At 32.3% G+C, this 14,984-nt stretch overlaps 1 protein-coding gene across 2 annotated transcripts in view; it reads left to right on the top strand.

The window, feature by feature from the left end:
• The first annotated feature begins 3,902 nt into the window (after window positions 1–3,902).
• Window positions 3,903–14,984, top strand: part of LOC134696030 (allene oxide synthase-lipoxygenase protein-like) — a 25,413-nt gene continuing 14,331 nt past the window's right edge. Inside the window, exons 1-6 of one of the 2 annotated variants that reach the window (XM_063557580.1) lie at window positions 3,903–4,043; window positions 6,374–6,857; window positions 8,090–8,134; window positions 10,651–10,779; window positions 11,965–12,062; window positions 14,714–14,846. In XM_063557580.1, the coding sequence (XP_063413650.1) occupies window positions 6,399–6,857; window positions 8,090–8,134; window positions 10,651–10,779; window positions 11,965–12,062; window positions 14,714–14,846 (864 nt within the window). In that variant the 5' untranslated portion in view covers window positions 3,903–4,043; window positions 6,374–6,398. The remainder of the gene's footprint in view (window positions 4,044–6,373; window positions 6,858–8,089; window positions 8,135–10,650; window positions 10,780–11,964; window positions 12,063–14,713; window positions 14,847–14,984) is intronic. The other variant, XM_063557579.1, reaches the window with a different exon arrangement.

Genomic DNA, 14,984 nt, shown 5'->3' with positions numbered 1-14,984 from the left:
ACTAAACGTTCAGATGTACAAATTCAAATGTATATCTAGTTGTCACTAAACGTTCAGATGTACAAATTCAAATGTATATCTAGTCGTCACTGAACTAATAATACAAATTTATAAAAGCTTAAAAATACTGAAAGGGAGCTTTGGTGTACTTGGTTGTTACTTGTTTCAATAGAGATGATAATTGAAAAACATAAACAAGTAATAAGTCAAGTAAGTTTTACAAAAATGTTATCATCATTATCAACTCAGTAGATGATGTTCAACAGATATATGTGAATACCAAATTAATCATTACCATCTCTATGAAAAAAAGAGGGACGAAAGATACCAAAGGGACAGTCAAACTTATAAATCTTAAACAAACTGACAACGCCATGGCTAAAAATGAAAAAGACAAACAGAAAAACAATAGTACACATGACACAACATAGAAAACTAAAGATTAACAACACGAACCCTACCAAAAACTAGGGGTGATATCATGTGCTCCGGAAGGGTAAGCCGATCCTGCTCCACATATGGCACCCGTCGCGTTGCTTATGTGATTACAAATCCGGTAAATAGTCTAATTCGGTAGGTTGCCAGTTCAACCCTTTCTCGGACTAACTTTGTTTGCATAAAATTGAAAGGGTTGAAGTGGCAGCGATTTAGAGAGCCGGTCATGGTCAATTGTGGTATTCGCTATTCGGTATTGCTGACTGATTATTTCCTTCGCAGCGGAGTTGAGTGATATGAAAAAATATTGTTGAAACTTGGGGGACACGTGGCGTAATCTACAAAACAAATGAAATATTATGGGGCAAATGATACATTTTCCAGATAACATTCTATATAACTGGTAGTTTTCTACATGGATGTTTACTCTCAAGGAAAATGTTGTTCGTGGTGTTTAATTATTCACATTTATACAACTGTATAGTTATTCAAATTGAGTTTCATAAGATATATGCAATTTATCAACAAAGGAATGCAAACATATGTATAATAATGCAATATTGGGGGAAAAAAATTTATATGTTAATTCAAATGTATATGTAGTTGTCACTAAACGTTCAGATGTACAAATTCAAATGTATATCTAGTTGTCACTAAACGTTCAGATGTACAAATTCAAATGTATATCTAGTTGTCACTAAACGTTCAGATGTACAAATTCAAATGTATATCTAGTTGTCACTAAACGTTCAGATGTACAAATTCAAATGTATATCTAGTTGTCACTAAACGTTCAGATGTACAAATTCAAATGTATATCTAGTTGTCACTAAACGTTCAGATGTACAAATTCAAATGTATATCTAGTCGTCACTGAACTAATAATACAAATTTATAAAAGCTTAAAAATACTGAAAGGGAGCTTTGGTGTACTTGGTTGTTACTTGTTTCAATAGAGATGATAATTGAAAAATATAAACAAGTTATAAGTCAAGTAAGTTTTACAAAAATGTTATCATCATTATCAACTCAGTAGATGATGTTCAACAGATATATGTGAATACCAAATTAATCATTACCATCTCTATGAAAAAAAGAGGGACGAAAGATACCAAAGGGACAGTCAAACTTATAAATCTTAAACAAACTGACAACGCCATGGCTAAAAATGAAAAAGACAAACAGAAAAACAATAGTACACATGACACAACATAGAAAACTAAAGATTAACAACACGAACCCTACCAAAAACTAGGGGTGATATCATGTGCTCCGGAAGGGTAAGCCGATCCTGCTCCACATATGGCACCCGTCGCGTTGCTTATGTGATTACAAATCCGGTAAATAGTCTAATTCGGTAGGTTGCCAGTTCAACCCTTTCTCGGACTAACTTTGTTTGCATAAAATTGAAAGGGTTGAAGTGGCAGCGATTTAGAGAGCCGGTCATGGTCAATTGTGGTATTCGCTATTCGGTATTGCTGACTGATTATTTCCTTCGCAGCGGAGTTGAGTGATATGAAAAAATATTGTTGAAACTTGGGGGACACGTGGCGTAATCTACAAAACAAATGAAATATTATGGGGCAAATGATACATTTTCCAGATAACATTCTATATAACTGGTAGTTTTCTACATGGATGTTTACTCTCAAGGAAAATGTTGTTCGTGGTGCTTAATTATTCACATTTATACAACTGTATAGTTATTCAAATTGAGTTTCATAAGATATATGCAATTTATCAACAAAGGAATGCAAACATATGTATAATAATGCAATATTGGGGGAAAAAAAATTTATATGTTAATTCAAATGTATATGTAGTTGTCACTAAACGTTCAGATGTACAAATTCAAATGTATATCTAGTTGTCACTAAACGTTCAGATGTACAAATTCAAATGTATATCTAGTTGTCACTAAACGTTCAGATGTACAAATTCAAATGTATATCTAGTTGTCACTAAACGTTCAGATGTACAAATTCAAATGTATATCTAGTTGTCACTAAACGTTCAGATGTACAAATTCAAATGTATATCTAGTCGTCACTGAACTAATAATACAAATTTATAAAAGCTTAAAAATACTGAAAGGGGGCTTTGGTGTACTTGGTTGTTACTTGTTTCAATAGAGATGATAATTGAAAAATATAAACAAGTAATAAGTCAAGTAAGTTTTACAAAAATGTTATCATCATTATCAACTCAGTAGATGATTTTCAACAGATATATGTGAATACCAAATTAATCATTACCATCTCTATGAAAAAAAGAGGGACGAAAGATACCAAAGGGACAGTCAAACTCATAAATCTAACGCAAACTGACAACGCCATGGCTAAAAATGAAAAAGACAAACAGAAAAACAATAGTACACATGACACAACATAGAAAACTAAAGATAAGCAACACGAACCCCAGCAAAAACTAGGGGTGATCTCATGTGCTCCGGAAGGGTAAGCCGATCCTGCTCCACATGTGGCACCCGTCGCGTTGCTTATGTGATAACAAATCCGGTAAATAGTCTAATTCGGTAGGTTGCCAGTTCAACCCTTTCTCGGACCAACTTTGTTTGCATAAAATTAAAAGGGTTGAAGTGGCAGCGATTTAGAGAGCCGGTAATGGTCAATTTTGGTATTCGCTATTCGGTATTGCTGACTGATTATTTCCTTCGCAGCGGAGTTGAGTGATATGAAAAAATATTGTTGAAACTTAGGGGACATTTGGCGTAATCTACAAAACAAATGAAATATTATGGGGCAAATGATACATTTTCCAGATAACATTCTATATAACTGGTAGTTTTCTGAATGGATGTTTACTCTCAAGGAAAATGTTGTTCGTGGTGTTTAATTATTCACATTTATACAACTGTATAGTTATTCAAATTGAGTTTCAAAAGATATATGCAATTTATCAACAAAGAAATGCAAACATATGTATAATAATGCAATATTGGGGAACTATTTTTGTTATATGTTAATTGAACTTGTATTTTACCTATAGAAAGGAACGTTATACCTCCAACCTCGGTCAGCAACTCGTTATTGATAGGTTGTAACATATAAACGCATTTTTTGATTCGTCAGACACCATCTTTCAACTTTCCGATACTTTGAGTTTCGATTGGGGGTTTCCGTATCATTATAATGCGTAACTTTTCATATAATATCATATAATATAATTATATTATATTATATGATTAATATAATTATATTATATGATAATTTAACATTACATTAAAATAAACCAAGGCAAAACTATCAGTGAAAAAAAGACTTGTGTCATTTAAAATTGCAACATTTTATCTAAATACAAAAAAAAAATACTTTCTACTTTAATTGACATCTAATGGAAACAAAAAACAACTTGAAACAGTATATTAAGTTTATAACCGATGATTAACTGCTCAATTTTGTTTATGTAATCAAAAAAGCATCCTGAGGTTACATGTTTAAAATGTATTTTTTCCGTTTATTGTATCCGTCGGAATCTGTAACGGAGACAAATGCATCACACTAACGGATTTTGCTTGGGGTATATCTGAGTAAATGTCTGTACTCTTATCTTATATTTTTAACACTCATGCAGCTAGTCCTATTATCAAGGTAAGCTTATTTATGCATCTTTCTCACATGCGGCTTTAATCGATCTAAATTATGTTGAATAATTGTAATCATTTGTACCACAGTTAACTTGTAATTATTCTGCCTGTAATGGGCGTCTTTCATTGACAATAATATATACTTTTGATTTGATTTGTGGAAACAATGTGTTGGATGTTTTTTTAATACATGAATGATCTTTATTCTCATAAACCAAATACATAGTTACAGAGAAGATATTACAATAATATAATATATAACATACATAAAATATAGCATGTGTGAAATACAAATTAATATGATAAATATTTACACAAATGTTAAATAAACATATAGTTGTATAAACCAAGAGGATAGACTTTCACGGAAATAGATTTAATAAATCTACAAATTAAAAGTTTCTCAAGCTCAACAATATTTTGAGTTGACTATACTTTTCTGAATTTGATAACATTTATATTTTTTTACAATACTGTGGTAAGTATTTGCATCTTTCATCTTTGAAATAATTACATGACATGATATAATGGTATTCATCACCAATGTCAGCTGAGGCGCAAAGGTGACACAATCCACATCTTGGGATGTTGCGCCATCTTGCCGTCTCAATGGGCATACGATTATTCCCACATCTAAATTTACATAAGGTTATTAATAAATTAATGGTGGTACTGATGAATAGTGTTCAAATTTAAAAACATTTTTGTACAATCTATAACACAGCCCCTTGGGCGAATTGTTCATTTATGTTGACCATCTTGAATGAACTGATCTGTTAATCTTTGCTGAAAACTCAATACAATCCAACGTTTCTCAATAGTTACCAGGATTATAATTAAGTACACCAGACGCGCTTTTCGTCTACATAAGACTCATCAGTAACAATCATGTAAAAATATTTATAAAGCCAAACAAGTACAGAGTTTTGTTAGTCTTTTTTTTTTTTTAGTTTCCTGTGTATAATTCCGAGTTTAGTACGACGTCCAATTTCACTGAAGTAGAATATATATTTGTTAGGGTCCAGTTGAAGGACTTCTCCGGATGCGAAAGTTTTGCATTAAAGATCTATTGGGGGCTTTTGGCTGTTTTTTACTATATGGTCGGGTCGTTGTGTCTTGGACACATTCCACATTTCCATTCTCAGTTTCATTATAGGTTAAGGTTAAATTACAGTCTTCAACACGCAGCCATGGCTCACTACGAACAACACGCATTAAAGGGTAGTAAAACCATTCGAATGGGAAAACCAACGGTCTAATCTATACACCTATGAACCAAACTTATATTGAATGTGAATCCAAAATGATCAAATTCGATTTTAGTTTGAATAAGGGGATGGAGATGGTCGACATTATAAATGTGCAAACCTGTTTTAATAATTATTTGCATAAAAGTAAAAAAAATTAAATCGTGAAATCGTGACCTCAGGCGGTACTCTACTTTAGCCCCATATGTAAAAGCTTACTGCAGTTTTCTATATTTTCGTCATATATTAAACAGGAAATCTTTTGTTGTAGAAATCTCACCACAAAATTGTACAAGATATATCCGTGTTATACATTCATTTGTCATAGTATCCATTATTTGTCGTTATGAATATAACTTTTTTTTGTAAAGTCAGTGTTTTTTTGTGATATCCATTTGACGTTGCTATCTTATATAAATCGCGTCATTTTGTTAGAACTCAATGGCCAACACTAATTTTGTATAATATTCGTTCATGTTTGTTAATGTGCTTCCTTTATATGGCTTTTTGTGTTTCTCTGTTGCTAGTTATCAAAGCGACCAGGATTATAATTTAGGACGCCAGACGCGCGTTTCGTCTACATTAGACTCATCAGTGACGCTCATATCAAAATATTTATAAAGCCAAACAAGTACAAAGTTGACTTGATAAGTTCGGGTCAAAGTTATTAACGTCGGTTCAAACATTATGACGTCGCTGATATGTCCGGGTCAAAGTTATTAAGGCCGGGTCAACGTATTTGACGTCACAAAGACATGATACGGAATAATATTAAGAGCTGAACAGAGTGATATAGACAGGGGGACGACCGATAAATAAGTTTTTGGAGCCCTTTATAGCTTGCTCTTCGGTATTAGCCAAGGTTCTTTGTTAAAGACCTACATTGACCTATAATGGTTTGCTTCTATGAAATGTGACATGGATTTAGAGTTGTCTAATTGGCACTCATACCACAACTTCATATATCTATTTTTCAAGCGAATATTATGTGCTACATTTTTAAGAGCGTTTTCTTATAAGGTAATGTTGATTACTCAAGCATTTCAAATATACATAGTGTACATTTGGTTTGTGTTTTACTGTATAGGTGATCAACTATAAAGTCCGGTAATATGGTTTCCTACAAGATTACGGTGAAAACTGGAGACAAAAAGGGAGCTGGGACCGATGCTAATGTTTATATTATACTTCATGGAAAAGGCATCCAGACAATCAAGTACACTCTTGATACATTTTTTAAAAATGATTTCGAAAGAGGTAATATTGATAACTATTCTGTTGATTTTGACGTAAACATACCAGAAGTACAAAGAATTGAGCTGTGGCGAGACGCATATGGTTTGTTCAGTAACTGGTATTTAGATTGGATTGAAGTAACTAACTTGGCAACCAACATCACAACAATATTCCCAGCAATGAAATGGATCAAAGAGAACCAGCGTTACTTCTTCAATCACATAGACACATGTTTACCACAAGACGATCCGTTCAAAGAGGAGAGAATGTTCGAGCTTCAGAACATGCAGAGAGATTACCAGATTCAAGTTAAGGTACCTGGATTACCTGCCCAGGTAAGAATGCAGTAGTTTGACCTCAAAACCTTAAAAGTGTGTTGAATATTCCACTCACTATTTAATTATTTGGGGTACCTAACGTCAGCATCATATTAACAATACATGTTCACATTTTGCAAACTAGGTTACCTCCATTTTGCCAGAAAATCACCAGAAAATACGTTTTATTGACCACTGCAATGTATTGATTCCTGATTGTTCAAAATGTATAAAAATGGAAGTAACTACTGTGATTTGTTATCTGTAAATATTTGCAAAATGGTTTTCGGGATTGGTTTAGCAAAAAACAATATATAGCTAAAACTAGCCCCGTCATTTAAAAGATTAATACAATTGTTGGCGTACTGATAAACCATGATAGATATGGAATGCCCGGAGTGCACCGTGCTTAGATCGGGGTTTTGTACCATTGAAGTTAAGCGTTCAAAACAGGGCTTTTTATCTCACTTAATTCAATACTGAATTGTTTGTCTACTTATGCCCCAGATCCTACAAAGAGGTGATGCATATGATAATTCACATGTTTGTGATTTATTACGAGTCTCTCATACAAGTGAAGGACTTACCTAGCTATAAACCAGGTTTAATCAATCATTGTCTACATGAGAAAATGATTAAACCAAGTTATGAATATGATAGCTGTTTTCCATTCGTTTTATATGTTTGATCTTTTTTATTTTGCCATTATATAAGGGACTTCCCTTTTGAATTTTTCACGGTTCAGTATTGTTTTTTTTTTAAATTTAACTCTAATACTTTAAACCCAATGAAAATCATGGTATTAGCTAGATATTAGCAATGGTATCAAAAATCTGCCATAATCAAAATTCGATTGTCCAAAAATATCTATGGAAAGGCCAAACATATAATTAATGAATAGTCATTACAGAACCAATTAAAAAGAGCAGGATGTCAGGGTGTTTTTTGTTTATTTTCTTTCATACATCAAAGAAATTTAAAGGTCACATGTACTTTAGAAACATTTTTTTTTTATTTTCTTACCGTATAGTGGGTTATTTTACCGGGTTGGCAGATTTAAACTTTTATCAGTACCTTTGCATGCGCAATTTTAACTTCGCGGAATTTATTTTGACGATTTTTTTCTATCCGCGAAAATAAGCGAAATTTTAAACAAACGAAAATAACCCGCTTTACGGTATGTGTGATGTGAAAATCTTATTTCATTATAGTATGTTATGATGCTATAAGGATAATTATGATACTTTTAGGTAAAAGAGCTACCAGACGATGAGAGATTCTCGTTTGATTATCAAGTAAGTTTAATCAACCAAAGCAATTGTTTTATTTTTCCCTAATTATTTATGGTCAGGTACCATAGCCGGAACGATGAAGGACACATGCACGTCGGTGCAATAAATTAAATAGCCGAAATGACGGAATGTACATGTATTGGTGGCAATTGCATGTCAGTTAAAATGTATTTAAACTGCGAAGCGCACATTCGAGACGGTGCAAGACATTTTTAAAAATACTTAATAAATAGTCAAAAATACTGATGTAATCAAAAATAGTTAAGGGTTTGGAAGTTGTGATAGTTTGTATAATTGAACGGAAACTGGATAAAACGACACAGAAGAGAAAAAATGCTGAGTGTGAGATGATGGTCTGTAATAATAAAAATTAAATTTAATAAAAACTGAATTATTGTCTTTTCATGACAAGCATCAAAACAAATGAACATACAGTAAATGTGGAGTGTAATAGTCAATTAGAAAACATAAATGTATATTTGCTCATTTTCACAAGTTTTCATTTTTATAAGATAAACAGGGATTTATGAATAATTAACGAAAAGTAGCATGAACATATCATTCAATTCAAGCATATCACAAAATAAATTTGAATAGTTTTGTTATAGTATAAATATGCATATGTATTGCCATTTTAAATCTAATGGGTGAAAGATCAAGGCTTTGGTAGTCTTTGCGATCCGTGTTTAAACTATGTCTCCAATTTCTTTGAGATTTGGAGACAATAATTTAGATTTTAACAACTGAAGTTTCAAGTGTTAGGCGTAAATTTCAGGACAAAAACAATATATGTGCATTGTCGGAAAACGAAAAACATGTGAAACAGAATACAAGCTCGGCGAGTCTCAACTTTCTTCCTATTTCTAAAGTTGATACAAAGTAATTTCTTTTTTTTTTTACAATGTCCATATAATGTATAATAATATATATCATTTCTTTATATTTATACGTTATTGAAACTAAGATTAGATCATTTCTAAGACTTGAAAAATATTATTTCGCGTACAATTCGCCAAGATCGAGCCAGACTTCATACAGGAAATAGTGTAACTATTATTTTTGTTCAACGCGTAATGTGAGCCAAGATGTTTCAACTTTCAACTGAAACTGCAACTTACACTGATCTTTGAACAACCTGAGTTGAAAAACATAATATAGACTATGGGGACACTAATTCATGTCCAATGTATTTGCCTTTGCTTTGCGTGTTATTTTTTATTAGGTCTTTCCACAGAAGACCTATTGTTTTTCTTCTGATTATTTTTTTTTTTTCTTCCGCCTAATTTTGTTCTTGCGATAAACATTTGTTTCGCAATATGTCGCTTAGATATTTTGTATATGATTTCGAACAGTTTATGCGCTTTTGAAATTTACCCTGCGTAAACAAATACTTTTCTTTGTAGGAGTTATCTCCCCAAACACTGTTTTCCTTGTTATCGCATCTCCTTCGCAACCGTAAAAGATTATGACAAATTTATTTTACAAAATTGCTCGTTATATCCTTGGCATGATTTGTCCTATTTTGACCGAAGCGATATGACCGCTCCATATGAGAGTTATTTCCCCTTATGCATCTGATATAAGTGATATGAATTTCTATCTTATAAATCATAAGTGATAGAGACCTAGCATCTTTTGATTTGAGGTCCTTGGTCCCTAAAAATGAAAATTAGGTCAAGGTCAAAGGTCAAGGTCATATTCTAATATTTGAATTTGGCTTATTTTCACTTATATCCAAAGACTGTATAAGATATCAACAAATTATTTTTACTAAATTGTTAGTTACGACATGTCGTAAGATGTAAATTTTGATTGCAAGCGTACGCTGAATGTAAAAGGGAGTTTTCTCCCCTCTTGTATTTAAAAATACGCGTTTGGTGATATAACTCATTAACTAAATATAATTAAGACCTATGGTCTTTTGATTTGAGGTCCTTGGTTTATGACCTTGAATTTGATCTCAAGGTCATAGCTTAATTTGACGTTCTAGATTTTGACCTTTGCTTTTATTCAATATGTGTACATGATAAAGATATACAACTTTTAGAAAAAGGTATCAAACCATTTAACCTTGAAAAAAACAACCGGAAGTGACCTTTTGTAAACCGGAAGTAGCTATTTTTTTGTACTTTATTAATATAAAAGTATATAGAACGAGATATTTTTGGAATTAGTGTCAAGTAAATATTCAAATATAATCGGAAGTAACATTTTTCAAACCGGAAGTAACAAATTATCTCCCTTATTTAAAAAAAATGTATGGAAACAATATATTTTTGGAATCAGCTTACTAGGAGCTATCATTTGACGATTGAAATGACATTTTAAACTTAGTTTCACAACTTTTCATATCAAAATACATTGTTTTGATGGAAAGACCTTCAATTGTTCTCTGAACAATTGGTTTTTAATTATTATTATTTTGCTTTGCAAGTACTGATTTTATGTCAGGGATGGATATCCTTTCAATTTGATTGTTAGTTGCTCGAATAATGTTTAAACTGTTTTCTCGTGTAAAGTTTAACATAGGTCTGAAAGGCAAAATTTACCAGGTAGAGGGTCAGAGATTGGTGATGGTGAGCGGCAGTGAGTGGAAAGATGTTGAAGACGTGAAATCTGTGTATACTCCAGTGTTTGGAATACCACAGGTAACTACTACTCATAATTATAATAGTTCGTGCTATTTTCGCTCTATATACAACACCGTGATGACATTTGCGATATGTTTTTATTTACAGCAGACTCACAAATATACAGAAGTCAGCACATTTTGAGCTGACATGAATTGTCATTGATATGGTTATATTTATAAATTTACTGTTTACAAAATATGGAATTTTTTGAAATACTAAGGCTTTTCTACCTCAGGCATAGATTAACTTAGCTGTATTTGGCAACACTTTTAGAAATGTTGGTCCTCAATGCTCTTCAACTTCGAACTTTCGTTGGCCTTTTTAACTTTTTTGGATTGGAGCGTCACGGATGAGTCTTTTGTAGACGAAACGCGAGTCTGGCGTAGATACTAAATTTAGTCCTGGTATGTATGATGAGTTTATATACATGATCAAGTTTGTTACATTTCTCCCTTCCCATGTACATTCACACGTAAATCATATGTTCAACCACTTTGTCGACTTTGCTTTACGAAAAATAAAAAAGGTCAGTATTTTTTTGTAATTCTAACGCAATATGACAAGAATATTGAAATAGAATACATTTTTAAAAAATGATGGATAGAAACAGGTGTCATTCGAATAAAAACTCTCATACTAAGTAATTCCTTTTTTTTGTACGTTTCAATATACAAAAAAACAGATTTGGTATGATTGAGAGAACTCTTTACAAAAAATCAAATAATACAGAAAGGATGTAAGGATGTTACACATTTTTTCTCCTGTTTTTTGGTTTTTTATTTTATTATTAGAACAATCCATGCAATGTAGTTGTTGGACATTTTAAAATTTGTTTTGCAGGGAGTAAAATCCAACACCCTCCGATCCGGCACACATATCTTCCCTTCAGTTTAAGACTTTTTAGAGTCGAAATAATTAATTGAAGCCATAGAGTAGGTATCATTTAGACATGCATCATCATATTTGTTAATGTTAGCTCTTGTTAGCAAAAGGAATAAAGTGCGAATATTACGGCATAGGTCATGTGAAAATTTCAAACCAAACTTTGACTTACAATGATAGTGTGAAATTAAGTAAAAATTTGATCATACCTTAATAAAATTAAAAAAAACAGGATATGAAAAATAAAAAAGAACTACTAGTATACAGAAATACACATTTAGAATAACTATATGATCATGGTAATTGTTTTGTTAACAGGGTTCTAAAACCTTCAATGATGATGCTGCATTTGGACGTCAGAGGTTGAACGGTTTGAATCCTTCAATATTGAATCTCTGTACCAACATTCCTGAATGGTAAGCGTAGATATATTCAATAATCATTTTACACGAAGCAAACGCTATGAAACATATGATTTGATATATGAGAAATGATGAGTGAAATGGAAATTTATGTTTTGGTGTGTAAACTTAATACATTGAATCACACTAAAAGTGTCGGATTGAAAGTTAGAAAGCCTGTACTTCAAATTTCAACAAAATCCACTTACAATATGTTTGGATCATCTTCATTTACCACTAAAAGACTTGGTGGTATTCATTTGACGTGGCTCTGTACTGATACATCACGTCATTGTTCTATGAATTATTTGTCTTGGTATCTTTCATCAGAAACTTCAATGAGATAATTTCACAAAATAGTAGACTTATTAGGTCTTTCCACTTTTCCGTGGAAAGACCTATTGGATTTCTTCTGATTATTATTATTTTTTTTTTTTTCTTCCGCCTAATTTTTTTCCTTCGCTGTTTTTTTGTTTCGCAAGATGTCGCTTAGATTTTTGGAATATGATATCGAACAGTTTATACGCTTTTGAAACCAACTCTGCTTAACCGAATACTTTCCCATATAAGAGTTATCTCCCCAAACACTGTTTTTCTTGTTATCTCTAAGGCTTCGCAACCGTATTAGAAACCGACAAATTTATTTTTCCAAATTGCTCGTTAAATCCTCAGGATGTTCTGTTTTATTTTGACCGAAGCCGTATAGAGATTCCATATGAGAGTTATTTCCCCTTTTGTATTTGAAATTTTGAAATGCATTTAAAACTGGAAAACCATAAGTGATAGAGGTCTAGGGTCTTTTTATTTGAGGTCCTTGGTCCAAAAAAATTAAAATGAGGTCAAGGTCAAAGGTCAAAGTCATGTTCAAAATTTTGATTTTGGCTTGTTATCACTTATTTTCAGCAATCATATAAGATATCGACAAAATATTTTCACACAATTGTGAGTTGTGACATGTCGTAACACGTAAATTTTAGTTAAAAGGGTACGTAAACATTTGATGCGAGTTTTCCCCCTTTTATATCTTATATTAGTTGTATGGTAATATTACTCATTAACAATATACAGTAGAGGCCTAGGGTCTTTTGATTTGAGGTCCTTGGTTGTTGACCTTGAAATTGAGCTCAAGGTCATAGGCAAAATTAACGTTCTAGATTTTGACCTTTGCTTTTACCTCATATGTATACATGATGAAGACATGGGACCTTTTGCAATGAGTTGCAAGCAATGTGACCTTGTAAAAGCCAACCGGAAGTGACCTTTTGTTTACCGGAAGTAGCTATTTTTTGTTCTAAATAAATGTTAAAGTATATAGAACCATATATTTTTGGAATCAGTGTCACTTAAACTATCAAACTATACCGGAAATAACATCGTTTGAACCGGAAGTAAACAATTATCTCCCTTAACTATATCTTTTTCCATAGAAAACATACATTTTGGGAATCAGCGTTCAATAAGCTGTCATTTGACGGTACAATTGACATTTAAAACCAAATTTTAATATTTTCATATAAAAAAAGATTCTTACTGGTGGAAAGACCATCAATGGTTCTCTGAACAATTGGTTTTTAATATTGATCTTATATCTCTTCTGAAAAAAAAATCCGCCTCCTTGTTATCACTTAAACACTGAAACTACAAGTCCAATCGATCCCAAAATTTACAGTCAGCAGGGCATACATGTACTAAAGGTTCATAAAACAACTTGGTGCCGATAACTCTCAAGACTTTTCCTAGAGAAAAGAAACGGCAATGCCGTAAAAATCGCTTGCTAGGTCCGTTATTCTCAGTGAAATCCTACAATAAAAATGTCCGCTCCTGGATTGAAAAACTTATCTGTTACAAACTGGTGCTGAAAAATGTACATTTTAAGAAAATAATCCTTAAACATGTTTTAAAGTTACACCGGATCAATTAAATCCAAATCATGCACTGCTGGTGAACTGTGATCAAAATGTCAATTTCCTACAATGACAAAAGAAATTACATTGTGTACATTCCATCTCTATAGATGTTGTCTGTTTAACGTCCCGACCTAAAGAGAAATAAAAAGACTAAGTTTTTCTTAATATAAACCCAAGTCACGTGGTGTCTCCTCAATCTGGCGCGCGCGCTGGACCTAAAATTAAATAAAAACTTTCCAAACTAAACATGAAACTTCTCCGGTAACACAATACTAGACCCCTTACAGAAACAAACAAACAAACAAACAAACAAACAAACAAAACAAACAAACACCCTACCCCCCCCCCCCCCCCCCCCCATCAATCTATGTTTCAAAGGGGGAAATACCGTTTACAATTGCTTTTTAAAAGCAATTGATTTATATTTTTATTTTGTTTTGCTTGTTTTCTGTTTTGAGAAGATTTTTTTAACGAATTCTTTCCCATGAAAATGTCTTCAATTAGAAGTATTTACTTAGTACCAACTGCATAACACGCATATATCATCGGTATTTGGACAATAGTATTATCAAATTCAAATGAAGCTAGTACTCATTCTTATTTACTAATGATCTGTCATAATCAACTATGTTTTGTGTTTCAACATTGGCACCAACATGAATCGATGCATTTTGTTTCCAGTTAGGCAATACTTTTATTTACTGTGTTAATGTTACTTTTTGTCGTAGAATATTTGCATTTAATCTTTGTATTTCATAGTTTTGGAGTGACTGAAACAATGGTTAAACCATTCTTAGAATGCAAGACAATGAAACAAGCCATGGACGCTAAAAGGCTGTTTATCATAGACTTGGCAATATTAGAAGGCTGTCCAACTACAGGGGAAAACATTGTAAGAAGTATTTATCAATCTTAATTGTACCTTTGATAACTGTTAATTGTGTTGCCTTTCTAGAAGTAGTTACTAAGTACTCATTAGTAATCATTAGCATCTTTTGGCAATGTGTCATGATGATTTACTCAATGCAGC

Source organism: Mytilus trossulus, chromosome 14 (genome assembly GCF_036588685.1).
Source record: "Mytilus trossulus isolate FHL-02 chromosome 14, PNRI_Mtr1.1.1.hap1, whole genome shotgun sequence".
Taxonomy (NCBI): domain Eukaryota; kingdom Metazoa; phylum Mollusca; class Bivalvia; order Mytilida; family Mytilidae; genus Mytilus; species Mytilus trossulus.
The sequence above is the reverse complement of the archived record's forward strand: the minus strand, read 5'-3'. Positions and strand labels throughout refer to the sequence as shown.